This window comes from Tursiops truncatus, chromosome 20 (assembly GCF_011762595.2).
Source record: "Tursiops truncatus isolate mTurTru1 chromosome 20, mTurTru1.mat.Y, whole genome shotgun sequence".
Taxonomy (NCBI): domain Eukaryota; kingdom Metazoa; phylum Chordata; class Mammalia; order Artiodactyla; family Delphinidae; genus Tursiops; species Tursiops truncatus.
Genome location: NC_047053.1, coordinates 33,612,784 through 33,630,237, shown reverse-complemented (window position 1 = coordinate 33,630,237; position 17,454 = coordinate 33,612,784). Strand labels below are relative to the sequence as shown.

The 17,454-nt window shown below is 39.5% G+C and overlaps 1 protein-coding gene across 10 annotated transcripts in view; it reads right to left on the bottom strand.

The window, feature by feature from the left end:
* SPAG9 (sperm associated antigen 9) overlaps positions 1-17,454 on the bottom strand; it is a 150,280-nt gene that overhangs the window by 50,067 nt on the left and 82,759 nt on the right. For 7 of the 10 annotated variants that reach the window (XM_019944358.3, XM_019944359.3, XM_019944361.3 and 4 more), the window contains one exon: positions 11,123-11,164. The exons of 2 other annotated variants lie outside the window; for them this stretch is intronic. In XM_019944358.3, coding sequence (XP_019799917.1) covers positions 11,123-11,164 — 42 coding nt within the window. Of the gene's footprint in view, positions 1-11,122; positions 11,165-12,387; positions 12,504-17,454 lie in introns of all 10 variants that reach the window. One more of the 10 variants, XM_019944364.3, reaches the window with a different exon arrangement.

Sequence of the window (17,454 nt, the reverse complement as noted above, 5' to 3'; positions counted from 1 at the left end):
TTGGGACTATCCATTCATTATTGCCTTGTGTTTAAAATAACTTTGATTACAAATATTGCAATATTAACCGTATGCTAATAAAATCAGCTGAATTACACAGCCAACTATTTTCTTTTGTGCATCTCAAATACAGAGCTGATATCCAATGGGAAGAAAGACAAATCAAATACATTACTAGTTCAATCCTCTATCACCTCCTACCCTGTTAAAAGACAAAATTATTTGACTATTTCCTGGAGCTGGAGACTGGCACCTAATACAAAAGTATCTGATAAAAATTTCATCAAGCTGGGCTTCCCTGGTGGCGCAGTGGTTGAGAGTCCGCCCGCCGATACAGGGGACACGGGTTCATGTCCCGGTCCGGGAAGATCCCACATACCGCGGAGCGGCTGGCCCCGTGAGCCATGGCCGCTGAGCCTGCGCGTCCGGAGCCTGTGCTCTGCAATGGGAGAGGCCACAACAGTGAGAGGCCCGCGTACCGAAAAAAAAAAAAAAAAATTTCATCAAGTAAATTAGCTTGTTAGAAGTTGAGTCTGGAAAACTGACAATAATATTTCTGGAGCCAAAGAGGACTATAGTGAAAACAACTAGAAGTCGCCCTGAGTACCACTCTCTTGGTCTTTGTTTTGATGTGTACTCTATTTAACAGAAAAAATAGAAGTGGCATTATTTTGGTTAATCTAACAGGCTGGCTAATTCACATTTATGTTATCATATACATGAATTCCCAAGCTTTAAAAGTTTAAAATATAAAGTACATTTAAAAATTAATATAAAGAGAAAGCGTAAAGATGGCGGAAGAGTAAGACGCGGAGATCACCTTCCTCCCCACAGATACACCAGAAATACATCTACGCGTGGAACAACTCCTACGGAGCACCTACTGAACGCTGGCAGAAGACCTCAGACCTCCCAAAAGGCAAGGAACCCCCCACGTACCTGGTTAGGGCAAAAGAAAAAACTAAACAGAGACAAAAGGATAGGGACGGGTCCTGCACCAGTGGGAGAGAGCTGTGAAGGAGGAAAAGTGTCCACACACTAGGAAGCCCCTTCGCGGGTGGAGACTTCGGGAGGCGGAGTGGGGGAGCTTGGGAGCCGTGGAGGAGAGCACAGCAGCAGGGGTGCGGACGGCAAAGCGGACAGATTCCAGCGCAGAGGATCGGGCCGACCGGAACTCGCCAGCCGAGAGGCTTGTCTGCTCGCCCGCCGGGGCGGGCGGGACTGGGAGCTGAGGCTCCGGCTTTTGTCGGAGCGCCGGGAGAGGACTGGGGTTGGCGACGTGAACACAGCCTGCAGGGCGTTAGTGCACCGCGAGAGAATCCGGGGAAAAGTCTGGACCTGCCGAAGAGGCAAGAGACTTTTACGAACCCCTTTGTTTCCTGGTGCACGAGGAGAGGGGATTAAGAACGCTGCTTGAGAGAGCTCCAGGGACGGGCGCTAGCCGCGGCTAGAAGTGCGGAGCCCAGAGACAGACATGAGACGCTAGGGCCGCTGCTGCCGCCACCAGGAGGCCTGTGTGCGAACACAGGTCACTAGCCACACGCCCTTCCGGGGAGCCTGTGCAGCCCGCCACTGCCGGGGTCCCGGGATCCAGGGACAACTCCCCCGAGGAGAACGCACGGCGCGCCTCAGGCTGCAACGTCACGCCGGCCTCTGCCGCCGCAGGCCCGCCCCACACTCCGTGACCCTCCCTACCCCCCGGCCTGAGTGAGCCAGAGCCTCCGAATCAGCGGCTCCTTTAACCCCGTCCTGTCTGAGCAAAGAACAGACGCCCTCCGGCGACCTACACGCACAGGCGGGGCCAAATCCAAAGCTGAGCCCCTGGGAATTGTGAGAACAAAGAAGAGAAAGGGAAATCTCTCCCAGCAGCCTCAGGAGCAGCGGATTAAAGCTCCACAATCAACTTGATATACCCTGCAGCTGTGGAATACCTGAATCGACAACGAATCATCCCAAATTAAGAAGCCCTGTGGATGAAAGGCTCTTGGGGCTGCAGCCAGGAGTCAGTGCTGTGCCTCTGAGGTGGGAGAACCAACTTCAGGACACTGGTCCACAAGAGGCCTCCCAGCTGCACATAATATCAAACAGCAAAAATCTCCGAGAGATCTCCATCTCAACGCCAGCACCCAGCTTCACTCAACGACCAGCAAGCCACAGGGCTGGACATCCTATGCCAAACAACTAGCAAGACAGGAACACAACCCCACCCATTAGCAGAGAGGCTGCCCAAAATCATAATAAGTGTACAGACACCCCAAAACACATCACCAGACGTGGACCTGCCCACCAGAAAGACAAGATCCAGCCTCATCCACCAGAACACAGGCCCTAGTCCCCTCCACCAGGAAGCCTACACAACCCACTGAACCAACCTTAGCCACTGGGGACAGACACAAAAAACAACAGGAACTACGAACCTTCAGCCTGCAAAAAAGGAGACCCCAAACACAGTAAGATAAGCAAAATGAAAACACAGAAAAACACACCGCAGATGAAGGAGCAAGATAAAAACGCACCAGACCTAACAAATGAAGAGGAAATAGGCAGTCTACCTGAAAAAGAATTCAGAATAATGATAGTAAGGTTGATCCGAAATCTTGGAGACAGAATGGACAATAGAATGGACAAAATGCAAGAATCAGTTAACAAGGACCTAGAAGAACTAAAGATGAAACAAGCAATTATGAACAACACAATAAATGAAATTAAAAGTACTCTAGATGGGATCAATAGCAGAATAACTGAGGCAGAAGAACGGATAAGTGACCTGGAAGATAAAATAGTGGAAATAACCAATGCAGAGCAGAATAAAGAAAAAAGAATGAAAAGAACTGAGGACAGTCTCAGAGACCTCTGGGACAACATTAAACGCACCAACATTCGAATTATAGGGGTTCCAGAAGAAGAAGAGAAAAAGAAAGGGACTGAGAAAATATTTGAAGAGATTATAGTTGAAAACTTCCCTAATATGGGAAAGGAAATAGTTAATCAAGTCCAGGAAGCACAGAGAGTCCCATACAGGATAAATCCAAGGAGAAATACGCCAAGACACATATTAATCAAACTGTCAAAAATTAAATACAAAGAAAACATATTAAAAGCAGCAAGGGAAAAACAACAAATAACACATAAGGGAATCCCCATAAGGTTAACAGCTGATCTCTCAGCAGAAACCCTACAAGCCAGAAGGGAGTGGCAGGACATACTGAAAGTGATGAAGGAGAAAAACCTGCAGCCAAGACTACTCTACCCAGCAAGGATCTCATTCAGAGTTGATGGAGAAATTAAAACCTTTACAGACAAGCAAAAGCTGAGAGAGTTCAGCACCACCAAACCAGCTTTACAACAAATGCTAAAGGATCTTCTCTAGGCAAGAAACACAAGAGAAGGAAAAGACCTATAATAACGAACCCAAAACAATTTAGAAAATGGGAATAGGAACATACATATCGATAATTACCTTAAATGTAAATGGACTAAATGCTCCCACCAAAAGACACAGATTAGCTGAATGGATACAAAAACAAGACCCTTATATATGCTGTCTACAAGAGACCCACTTCAGACCTAGAGACACATACAGACTGAAAGTAAGGGGATGGAAAAAGATATTCCATGCAAATGGAAACCAAAAGAGAGCTGGAGTAGCAATTCTCATATCAGACAAAATAGACTTTAAAATAAGGACTATTAAAAGAGACAAAGAAGGACACTACATAATGATCAAGGGATCGATCCAAGAAGAAGATATAACAATTGTAAATATCTATGCACCCAACATAGGAGCACCTCAATACATAAGGCAAATACTAACAGCCATAAAAGGGGAAATCGACAGTAACACATTCGTAGTAGGGGACTTAAACACCCCACTTTCACCCATGGACAGATCATCCAAAATGAAAATAAATAAGGAAACACAAGCTTTAAATGATACATTAAACAAGATGGACTTAATTGATATTTATAGGACACTCCATCCAAAAACAACAGAATACACATTTTTCTCAAGTGCCCATGGAACATTCTCCAGGATAGATCATATCTTAGGTCACAAATCAAGCCTTGGTAAATTTAAGAAAATTGAAATTGTATCAAGTATCTTTTCTGACCACAACGCCATGAGACTAGATATCAATTACAGGAAAAGATGTGTAAAAAATACAATCACATGGAGGCTAAACAATACACTACTTAATAATGAAGTGATCACTGAAGAAATCAAAGAGGAAATCAAAAAATACCTAGAAACAAATGACAATGGTGACACAACGACCCAAAACCTGTGGGATGCAGCAAAAGCAGTTCTAAGGGGGAAGTTTATAGCAATACAAGCCCACCTTAAGAAGCAGGAAACATCTCGAATAAACAACCTAACCTTGCACCTCAAGCAATTAGAGAAAGAAGAACAAAAAAACCCCAAAGTTAGCAGGAGGAAAGAAATCATAAAAATCAGATCAGAAATAAATGAAAAAGAAATGAAGGAAACGATAGCAAAGATCAATAAAACTAAAAGCTGGTTCTTTGAAAGGATAAACAAAATTGATAAACCATTAGCTAGACTCATCAAGAAAAAAAGGGAGAAGACTCAAATCAATAGAATTAGAAATGAAAAAGGAGAAGTAACAACTGACACTGCAGAAATACAAAAGATCATGAGAGATTACTACAAGCAACTCTATGCCAATAAAATGGACAACCTGGAAGAAACGGACAAATTCTTAGAAAGGCACAACCTGCCAAGACTGAATCAGGAAGAAATAGAAAATATGAACAGACCAATCACAAGCACTGAAATTGAAACTGTGATTAAAAATCTTCCAACAAGAAAAAGCCCAGGACCAGATGGCTTCACAGGCGAATTCTATCAAACATTTAGAGAAGAGCTATCACCTATCCTTCTCAGACTCTTCCAAAATATAGCAGAGGGAGGAACACTCCCCAACTCATTCTACGAGGCCACCATCACCCTGATACCAAAACCGGACAAGGATGTCACAAAGAAAGAAAACTACAGGCCAATATCACTGATGAACATAGATGCAAAGATCCTCAACAAAATACTAGCAAACAGAATCCAACAGCACATTAAACGGATCATACACCATGATCAAGTGGGGTTTATTCCAGGAATGCAAGGATTCTTCAATATACGCAAATCAATCAACGTGATACACCATATTAACAAATTGAAGGAGAAAAACCATATGATCATCTCAATAGATGCAGAGAAAGCTTTTGACAAAATTCAACACCCATTTATGATAAAAACCCTGCAGAAAGTAGGCATAGAGGGAATTTTCCTCAACATAATAAAGGCCATATATGACAAGCCCACAGCAAACATCATCCTCAATGGTGAAAAACTGAAAGCATTTCCACTAAGATCAGGAACAAGACAAGGTTGCCCACTCTCACCACTCTTATTCAACATAGTTTTGGAAGTTTTAGCCACAGCAATCAGAGAAGAAAAGGAAATAAAAGGAATCCAAATCGGAAAAGAAGAAGTAAAGCTGTCACTGTTTGCAGATGACATGATCCTATACATAGAGAACCCTAAAGATGCTACCAGAAAACTACTAGAGCTAATCAATGAATTTGGTAAAGTTGCAGGATACAAAATTAATGCACAGAAATCTCTGGCATTCCTATATACTAATGATGAAAAATCTGAAAGTGAAATCAAGAAAACACTCCCATTTACTATTGCAACAAAAAGAATAAAATACCTAGGAATAAACCTACCTAAGGAGACAAAAGACCTGTATGCAGAAAATTATAAGACACTGATGAAAGTAATTAAAGATGATACAAATAGATGGAGAGATATACCATGTTCTTGGATTGGAAGAATCAACATTGTGAAAATGACTCTACTACCCAAAGCAATCTACAGATTCAATGCAATCCCTATGAAACTACCACTGGCATTTTTCACAGAACTAGAACAAAAAATTTCACAATTTGTATGGAAACACAAAAGACCCCGAATAGCCAAAGCAATCTTGAGAACGAAAAATGGAGCTGGAGGAATCAGGCTTCCTGACTTCAGACTATACTACAAAGCTACAGTAATCAAGACAGTATGGTACTGGCACAAAAACAGAAATATAGATCAATGGAACAGGATAGAAAGCCCAGAGATAAACCCACGCACATATGGTCACCTTATCTTTGACAAAGGAGGCAGAAATGTACAGTGGAGAAAGGACAGCCTATTCAATAAGTGGTGCTGGGAAAACTGGACAGCTACATGTAAAAGTATGAGATTAGATCACTCCCTAACACCATACACAAAAATAAGCTCAAAATGGATTAAAGACCTAAATGTAAGGCCAGAAACTATCAAAATCTTAGAGGAAAACATAGGCAGAACACTCTATGACATAAATCACAGCAAGGTCCTTTTTGACCCACCTCCTAGAGAAATGGAAATAAAAACAAAAGTAAACAAATGGGACCTAATGAAACTTAAAAGCTTTTGCACAGCAAAGGAAACCATAAAGAAGACAAAAAGACAACCCTCAGAATGGGAGAAAATATTTGCAAATGAAGCAACTGACAAAGGATTAATCTCCAAAATTTACAAGCAGCTCATGCAGCTTAATAACAAAAAAACAAACAACCCAATCCAAAAATGGGCAGAAGACCTAAACAGACATTTCTCCAAAGAAGATATACAGAGTGCCAACAAACACATGAAAGAATGCTCAACATCACTAATCATTAGAGAAATGCAAATCAAAACGACAATGAGATATCATCTCACACCAGCCAGAATGGCCATCATCAAAAAATCTAGAAACAACAAATGCTGGAGAGGGTGTGGAGAAAAGGGAACCCTCTTACACTGTTGGTGGGAATGTAAATTGATACAGCCACTGTGGAGAACAGTATGGAGGTTCCTTAAAAAGCTACAAATAGAACTACCATATGACCCAGCAATCCCACTACTGGGCATATACCCTGAGAAAACCATAATTCAAAAAGAGTCATGTACCAAAATGTTCATTGCAGCTCTATTTACAATAGCCCAGAGATGGAAACAACCTAAGTGTCCATCATCGGATGAATGGATAAAGAAGATGTGGCACATATATACAATGGAATATTACTCAGCCATAAAAAGAGATGAAATTGAGCTATTTGTAATGAGGTGGATAGACCTAGAGTCTGTCATACAGAGTGAAGTAAGTCAGAAAGAGAGAGACAAATACCGTATGCTAACACATATATATGGAATTTAAGAAAAAAAAAAATGTCATGAAAAACCTAGGGGTGAAACAGGAATAAAGACACAGACTTACTAGAGAATGGACTTGAGGCTATGGGGAGGGGGAAGGGTAAACGGTGGCAAAGCGATAAAGAGGCATGGACATATATACACTACTAAACGTAAGGTAGATAGCTAGTGGGAAGCAGCCGCATAGCACAGGGAGATCAGCTCGGTGCTTTGTGACCGCCTGGAGGGGTGGGATAGGGAGGGTGGGAGGGAGGGAGACGCAAGCGGGAAGAGATATGGGAACATATGTGTATATATAACTGATTCATTTTGTTGTGAAGCTGAAACTAACATACCATTGTAAAGCAATTATACTCCAATAAAGATGTTTAAAAAAAAAAAAAAAATTAATATAAAGAGTCCAGGTTCTGATGAAGTACTGATGGACAGTGCTTAAACCCATCAAAACTATGGATTCAGAAAGCCCTAGAGAATATCAAGTTCATCTACAATGAGAAAATTGTATGCCTTTGAAGTTATTTGAAAAATAACTGGAGGTCGATCTTGACCTTGTTGTTTCCATTTATCTCTCAAATAAAAGTCAAGTAGAGAAATTGTTTCTTCTTCCTTCATATCACCCTACCCCACAAGGTCTAGCTATTTTTACCTTAAAAAAAATTATGTAGTAATTTAAAAGTTCACAATATAAACAGCTTGGCAAAAGCCCTCTTCCCCAAAATCATTTGTGGATCTGGGAGTATGAAATAAAGTAACCAGGAGAGAGCTGAACCTAAAACAGGAAAAGGACTCTGACACTTCAGGGGATCTCAAGATTTAGGGCTACAAGGAAGTGGTAAATTAGGATCTGCTTAGAAGATGGTATTTTAAAATGCTATCCAAATAACATGAGATTATTGATCTGTAACTCACTTCCCTTTTATACTTTTACCACATAAAAATATTTTACACACATTAAAATAGCTCACAGTGTGGGCTGTACTTCTGACAGCTGGATCCCAGGGACAGACCATGAGAACTGAAGAGGGGAAAGCTCTGAATTTTAGGGAATAGTTTTCAAAAGACGTATTTCTCCTTGGTCTCCCAGATAGTGGAGACATAAAGCTCCCAAGATTAGCAGGAAAGCAATGAGGTGGGAAGTCGCTGTCATGTGTTTGGCCAAGGGCACAATATTCTTATATTGTATCTCCTATGGAAGAAATTATGAAATTCTGTCACTAACTATGCCTCCAACTAAAGATAGAAGGACAAAAGACAAACCTAAATATTAGCCGGCTAAAAGATAAAATGTATCACTTTTGGTCAACAATGAGTTCATATGATACCAGGTACAAAATGAGGGAAAATGTTTTACTAGGACCTAAATGGAAACTGGAAGCATTTACATAAATTATTCAACATAAAGTTATAGGGGAGTCGCATGCTGTAGTTTCGCATTCACTCTGTGACTTCTGGAGACTTCTAATTCCCATTTTATGCTGGTCATACGCCAGGTGTACTGTTTTGGCTAATAGTTTTGACTACAAATGCTGCTTTATTTATCTGAAGACCACCGGCCTATCAATTTCAATTGCCTGATGCCATTAAGATATCTTCTTCAATGACACCGGTGGGTGCCAAAAATGGAGACTCACCAGGTGGTCAAGTCTCTTTCTGATAAACGTTACTTGTTTTGTAACCCCATTCCCACTCCTTCAGTCTTTAAGAAACTCTTACATTGTAGGCTTTCATGTCACTGGAAAATGCCCACAAAAACGAGCAACCTGACTTGGGGTTCCAGTGTTACAACTATAAAGGAATGGCACTCTTGTGCAACAAAACAAAATAACAAGTGCTGGTGAGATGTGAAGAAATTAGGACACTTGTGTACTGTTGGTGGGGTTGTAAAATGGTGCAACTGCTATGAAAACAGTATGGAGTTTCCTCATAAAATTAAAGATAGAACTACCACATGATCCAGCACTACCTCTTCTGGGTATAAAACCAAAAGATTTGAAAATAGGGATTCAAAGAGATATCTGTATACCCATGTTCACAGCAGCACTATTCATAGTAGCCAAGAGGTAGAAGCGACCCAAATGTCCATTGAGGGATGAAATGGATAAACAAAACGTGGTATATGTATACAATGGAATATTATTCAGCCTTAAAAAGGAAGGAAATCCTGTCACATGCTACAACGTGGATGAACCTTGAGGACATTATGCTAAGTCAAATAAGCCAGTCACAAAAGGACAACTACTACATGATTCCACTTATATGAGGTATCTAAAGTGGTCAAATTCATAGAAACACTAAGTAGAGTGGTAGTCGCCAGGGCTGAGGGCAGAGGGAAAGGGGAGGTGTTATTTAATGGGTATAGAGCTTCAGACGTGCAAGACAAAAAAGTTCCAGAGATCTGTTTCACAACAATGTGAATACTGCTAACACTACTGGACTGTATACTTAAAAATGGTTAAGATGGTAAATTTTATGTTATACGTTTTTTATCACACAAAAAAACAGAACAGGTGTCATTACTTTTAGCTTCACTTGAGATACCATAGTGAAAACAATCTGGTCTTTGTGCTATTTTCCTACTGGTTTTAGATTATCAGGCTGAAAGTCTATAGGCCTTTACAAGATACTTTCAGATGTTCCATTCATCAAATGCCTCCCGTACCCAGTGCTGTATAGAACACATATGTCATGTGTTATCTGGCATTGCCCCATTACTATTTATGTTCAGAAAGACTATAAAGTAAGTTCACAACTACAAAAATAAATTATCCCACTAAGGACAACCTAGAAATGTTCCAATACAGTGTTTTCCTAAGTAGCCGCCTGATTTCATCTGGAATAAGCTTTAAAAAGGGGGCAAGCAACTCTGCTACATAAGTTTGTCTTTAGCTTCAAAGATTTTAAGCCTAATGTAAGTAAAAGACAAAATTACAGAAAGTAACTAGCCCAATGGATACCCACTATAACACTTATCACCTTATATTTAATTTCTATGTTTACATTTCTTTCTCCCCAAGTTAAAGTTGTGTCCAAAGCAGTAGTTTTAACACTCTTTTGATTTACAACTCTACACCATAAGAGAATCACAAAATTCTGTGTATACAAGTATTTTATAGAGAGCTTCGTATCTTTAATTTGATTCCTAGAGGAGTCCGTGACCCAAAGAAACACTGAGAAGCATAATTCTAGACACATTTAGGTGAAATAAGTCTGGATGTAAATTATACTGTAGGTTCAAAAAACTTTAGAGAGGCACGGATGACCTACCTCTGAAGGTATTTCTGAAAAAGACACTGTTCCACTGTCATGGACCTGCTGAAGGCCTTACCCTGGTTAACCCTGACCTAGTAGGTAGGAGAAAGTCTTATTTTGTCTTTATATCCCCAGGGTCTAGCATATCAAGCCTGACATGAAGTAGGCTCTCAAAAGATGTTTGCTGAATGAAGCTGAATGGTGCCCTGACTGGGGCTGAACAAATCTGTTTAAATAGGGAGGCAGCCCATGGTAAAATGACATACTAGGCTGTCTCCAGGATACATACAAGTTATGTACATTCTGCCCTGAGGAAGGTATTTGTGCAAAGCATACACGTTTTCTTACCTATTGCTGGAAAGATAGAAATAGGCTGAATTTCCACAGGATTTACTTATTATTTTCTCCTTTATTTCAAAATGCTGACTTTAGAGAGGAGTAAATTACAGATTACAGTAAAGCCCTAGCAACCACTGTAGAAGAAATAATTTTCTTTTTTATTTCAGGGAATAACATCAGCAGTCTTCCAAACTGAGCACTTGATGTCTTGAAAACAGCAGCTGAGAAAGTACCCAAAAGTTAATCACTTTCATTTACTTTTTACAAAACGTTTTGAAACCCCATTCTCACCTCCTGTTCTATAGCCTTCAGAGGTTCAGGACTACTGCTGACCTGAGAAGAGGGAAAGATTATAAAAGAGAAAAAAAGAAAAATCATGTATTTACTAGGTGTTAGCATATTTCTAAGTATCTTTGGCTTGTGCTACCTCTCAGAATAACAAGATCTATCTCTTTTATCTACTTTGTTAAAATGAGGGTTTGGGGATTTTGTTTTGTTCTGACTTAAAATCACCTCCTTTAAGCCTCTTTTTTACGCCATCTCATGACTCAAAAGCCACCTCTTGGGTCTTGTCTTACCTTATACTTTGTCAATAAGAAGTTTATCACTTAACCCTTTTTTCTATTCACACAGCTGTGTGAAATCTTCCTGAAATTTATCCTAATCATCTCGAGTAATTAACATAATAAATATTCCAGTTTAGCATACTTGGAAACATTAACAACACTCTTCTTCCCCGCCCCCTCATTTCTGAAACTGAAGAGAACACTAACAATCGAAGGGTAACCAAGATTCAAGTCCTTTTTCACAAAAACATCTATTTACTCATATTCTTCATTTCTATCTGTACATTTGCCCTCTTTGAGACAAAAGTGTTTTTCTTAAACACAAAGCAACTTCAAGTTTTAAATATTCTTAGTCTGGAAATCCATCAAAGTCTTTTGAAAAGTCTAAAACACAGCTCTCCTAGCTCTCTGTTAATTCCCACAAAAAAACCCACAGATGAGCAAGGCATGATTCACTTTTTTCTTTTTTTTTTAAATTGAAATATAATTGACTTACAATACTATACTAGTTTCAGGTGTACTACATAGCGGTTTGATGTTTTTAGACATTACAAAATGATCACCACGATAAGTCTAAGTACCATCTGTCATCATACACAGTTAATTCAATATTATTGACTATATTCCCTATGCTGTACATTACATTCCTTTGACTTCTTTATTTCATGAATGTAAGTCTGTACCTCTTAATCTCCCTCACCTATTTCACTCATCACCTCATGACCCCTCCCCTCTGGCAACTACCAATTTGTTCTCTGTACCTATGAGTCTGTTTCTGTTTCTGTTATGTCTGTTCGTTTTGTTACGCCTGTTCATTTTGTTCTTTGAGGTTCCACATATAAGTGAAATCACATGGTATTTGTCTTTCTCTGTCTGACTTTTCTCACTTAGCATAATACCCTCTAGGTCCATCCATGTTGTCACAAATGGCAAGATTTCATTCTGTTATATAGTTGGATGATATTCCATTTAATCTACAGCATGACTCACTTTATACAAACCAGACTGCCTCTCCCTTAATATCTGTTTACATGATCTTTGATTCTGGATTCTCATCTTCAACTCTTCTCAACTATCATTTCATCAGAAGCTAGGTAAATAACTCTCTAAATAAAAATGAAAAGATTGTGAACATAACATTTTAAAATGAAAAACAAAAAGCAAGCTGCAGGAAATACTTAGAGCATAAACCCATTTATCGTTTTGGGTTATTTTTTTAAGATTTTTTTTTTTTTTTTGATGTGGACCATTTTTAAAGTCTTTATTGAATTTGTTACAATATTGCTTCTGGGTTTTTTTGGTTTGGTTTTTTTGGCCACAAGGCATGTGGGACCTTAGCTCTCCAAACAAGGATCAAACTGGCACCCGCTGCATTAGAAGGCTAAGTCTTAACCACCTGGACTAAGTCCCTAAAACCATTTATCTTACAAAGACATACATGAGTATGTATTATCTATGTACATATATAAAGAAAAGGGTATGAATGATATACCAACTATTCAAAATGACTGAGGCAAAGGAATGGAATTTAGAGTTGGACAACTATACATTTTTACTCTAGATTTTCGATATTATTTGATTGTGAAACATTATTAATATGACTTTAAAAAAAATTATTAAGCCTACTTCCTAAAATATTTGGACTCTGAGCAACTTTACAACATTTCTAGCATCTGGCATTGTGTGTGACCTGGTAGGCATCAAAATTTTTTAATGCAAAAAGCAAGGTAATTTTTCTTCAACAGGAAATACTTAGAGCTATTTTTCTTATTCCAAGAGTTTGTTTAAACATTAAATATCAATAGTAATAAATACTCATGTGCCAATTACTTCAAAAAAAAGTCACATTAGAAACATAAGCTTTAAATACCATCGTTTTTAAATAGTGTTGTTTATTTGGAGTTTTACCATTTTTCATTCTCAACATACACTAGCATCTTGGTCAATAAACACCACCATAAATATGCCAAAAAGAGGAAAAAAATCTCATTGATTAACACCCACTAAGAAAGAACTAATTCCACTGCCTCTTCTCTAAGCAAGAGTTTAAAAGGGGAGTAAGTATGTATCCTATAATTTTATTTGTCAGTTATACCTCAATAAAAATGAATGGGCAAGTACCAAAATATTAAGAAGAGTAAATCTTAACTCCCTTTTCCCTTCAAACTGCAACTGTCAGCTGTGGATGATTCCTGAAGTTATCTAATGAGGATATATGTGAGTGGGAAAGTTTGTAAATAAAAACTGAAGTTATAGAAGAAATTCCTTACCCTCTGTCCCAAGCAAAACCAACCTGAAATATTACAACATATAATCCATTTTTCTTAAAATTCTATTTTTATTTTACCCTACTGTAAACACTAATATAAAAATCCAAAAGGAGATAATGTATACTATAAACTAATGGAAAAACCCAACATAAGCATCAATGGAAGAAAGGGCCTAGAAGCAATCACATTCCAACCAGTAAGCACATTTAGTGCCTAGATCTTGGTTCCTAAGTACCATTCTACAATAAACAGAACCAAGGCTTCTTGGAGAAGCACTTGACTGCACAGCAGGGGCAGGGAAAATGCAAGAGGCTGGAGCATCTGATGGTGTCAGGAAGGAAGGACTCAAAAGAGTATGGGCATGTCGAAAGGGTATAGGAAGACTCCTGGAAGAGCTCCTGATGTCCAAGGCTGAAACACTCTGAGCAACAAAATAAATAGTAATGGGACTTCCCTGGTGGTGCAGTGGTTAAGAATCCGCCTGTCAATGCAGGGGACACAGGTTCGATCCCTGGTCTGGGAAGATCCCACATGCCGGGGAGAAACTAAGCCTGTGCGCCACAACTACTGAGCCTGCACTCTAGAGCCCACGAGCCACAAATACTGAGCCCGTGCACCACAACTACTGAAGCTTGCGCACCTAGAGCCAGTGCTCCACAACAAGAGAAGCCACCGCAATGCACACCGCAAGGACGAGTAGGCCCCGCTCGCCACAACTAGAGAAAGCCCACGTGCAGCAATGAAGACCCAAAGCAGCCTAAATAAATAAATTAATTAATAAATAAATAGTAATAGCATTGGATAACCTACAGAACAAAATAATACCTTTGAGTTCAAATATGAAGGAAAGAAGGGAGGGAGTGAGCAGCTCTCCCTCCCCAAAGAATTACAGTTAATGAATGTAGGATGAAGAAAATAGAAAATAAGCATTACAACACCACAGTAATAATTATTGTAGGTAAGATTCACTGATGCACATTAAAATCAGTAAATGAAAGTTTGAGGAGAAGCAGGATATTGGCCCAGTCTCAAAATATATCCACCAAGATATTAATTAAATTATAAACAGAAAAACAGTAACTTTACAGTGAAGAAATCCAACACACACCAGCTGAACCGAGCAATCGAGGTTAACATCACCACTACGGCATTCTACAGTATTCTTGCCAAAAATATATAGCCTCAATCTAATCATAAGAAATCATCAGAGAAGCCCAAATTGAGAGCTATTTTACAAAATAACTAACCAGTACTCTTTAAGCCTGAAGGTCATGAAAGACAAGGAAAGGCTGAGAAACCGTCAAACGTTAGAAGAGACTGAGGAAACATAACTCAGCGCAATGTGGGATCCTGGATTGCATCCTGGAACTGAAAAAGAACAGTAGTGGGAACATTGGCAAAATCTGAATACAAGTCTGTAGTTCAGCTAATAGTATTGTACCAATGTTAATTTCTTAGTTTTGATAATCTTACCATGGTTAGTTAACATACCAATGTTGGGTGGGTGATGGGTGTCGTTCCTTCTGTACTATTTTTGCAACTTTTCTATAAGTCTAAAATGTTTCAAAATGAAAAGTTAAAAACAAAACAAACCAAGAGCTTTAACTGTTTGGAAATTTAAAATCACACATGCGTTTTACAACAGGATCTTTAATCACAAAAGACACAGGAATAAGGTTTAACTACTATAGAGATTCAAGCTTGGGAAAACTAAAGAAATAGGAACAATTTAACACAAATGGAGGAGGATGGAAAATTCTTCTAAACAATAATGCTGGCTCTGTTCAGAAATTTTCCATTCTGCATGCTAAGCACGTTCCCTGACGAATGCAGCACACATTGACCACTGGCTTTATATACCAAACCCTGCTAACAAGACCTTCTCACAGCAGTTCCACTGAAGTATTTCAAGTCATGTGGTTTCAAAAGTACTCTTTAAAACTTTCACAAGTAGGTATCAATCCAATTGCTTTTTAGCTAAAATTGTTTTTCTCAGTTCTAAAAGTCACATTCTACTAATAACCAACAACCCAGGAGACTCTAAAGGAAAAAATAATACTTTTTCGGAGTATATATACATATGTGTATACTCACACACGTCTTTAGGCATGCGCAGGTGCATATACATGCATAGGTGTATATATACATATGTATGTGTACATGTGAAACTAGACGGAATCTATGAAATCATTGCCAAAGTGATACTAACCAAGGTCTAGAAAACAGCATGAAAATTTTATGTGTAGGGTATTTTAAATGATATTTAAAACACTTTGTTCTCTTTCTATATTTGGGCACAAGGGAGAGATATCTGAACTCTAAACTTGTAAAGCAATGAAGAACTTATACAACATAGCTGGTGAGAATACAAACAGCTACCATCCCTTTGGCAGGCAATTTGGTGATATCTAGCAAAATCTTAAATACATGCTTTAATCCAGCAATCCCACTTATGGGAATTATAAATACAAGTACTAAATTAAGTACAAGGTTATTCAATGCAGCATTGCTTGTAATAGCAAAAGATGAGGAAAAACTGAGATGTCCTGTCAATAAAGTAGATTTTAATGGCAGATGGGATATGTGATCCCTTTCCCCTGGCCCTTCCTCAATAATTCTGATGTATCATTCATCGCCCTTCACTCCGTTGTTTTCAATTTTTTTCTATCGGACTCCTCTTCTAAGCACACAAACAACCCAGTCTCGCGCCTTCTAAGAGTATTTTTCCCTTCACCCTGCCAACTGAAAACATCTTTTCACTGTCCTCCCACCACAACCACCTTTCTTGAGTAATATACATTTTCTGTTTCCTCCTTCGTGAATATAATTCAGTTGGATGAACAACCTTACCTTAACATTTTTGCCCATTTCCACCCTAGCATTTTTATAATACATTTTCAACAGAAAATGTCATTTAACATAAGTTCCTTTTTACCAATTTTGCTAGTAGCCCCCCATTAAGAAATTTCTGTTAATGATACAATATAAAATTCCTCTGCTTTCTGCCTTAAACTGATCTCTAAACTCGATTTGAGGACCATCAAAAGGTGTCAGGTGAAGCTTCATGTAAGCTGTGGCATTTAGATTGGCCTTGAAAGAATACTTCTACTGGTGGTAACCTAAGCAGGATACAAATAATGTATGTGGGAAAACTATATAGAAAAGGATGCACAGGTGTGGAGTTCAGGAAAGGGGTCAAAGTCAGAAATTCAAACTTGTGAACACTGATGGGTGAATGGTATTTACAGACATGAAACTTGAGCTACCCACATTAAGTAGAGGAGGGGGCTGAAATTTAAGCCCTAGAGAACTACAACATTTAGAGGTGCAAAAGCAGCAATGGAAAAGGACCTGTGAAGAAAACCAGAGAGAGAGGGAGAGGGGGAGATGGGAGACAGAGGGAGAGGGGGAGGGGGAGGGGGGCGGGGGAGAGAAAGAGAAAGAGAAAGAGAAAAAGAGAAAGAGAAGTATCCGGGGGGCAAAGTGAAGAAAGCAGTTCAAGAAGCAGAAAGTGGGCTTTCCCTGGTGGCGCAGTGGTTAAGAATCCGCCTGCCAATGCAGGGTCACAGGTTCGAGCCCTGGTCCGGGAGGATCCCACATGCCACGGAGCAACTAAGCCTGTGCGCCACAACTACTGAGCCTGCGCTCTAGAGCCCGCGAGCCACAACTACTGAGCCCATGTGTCACAGCTACTGAAGCCCATGTGCCTAGAGCCTGTGTTCCACAACAAGAGAAGCCACCGCAATGAGAAGCCCGTGCACCGCAACGAAGAGTAGCCCCCGCTCAC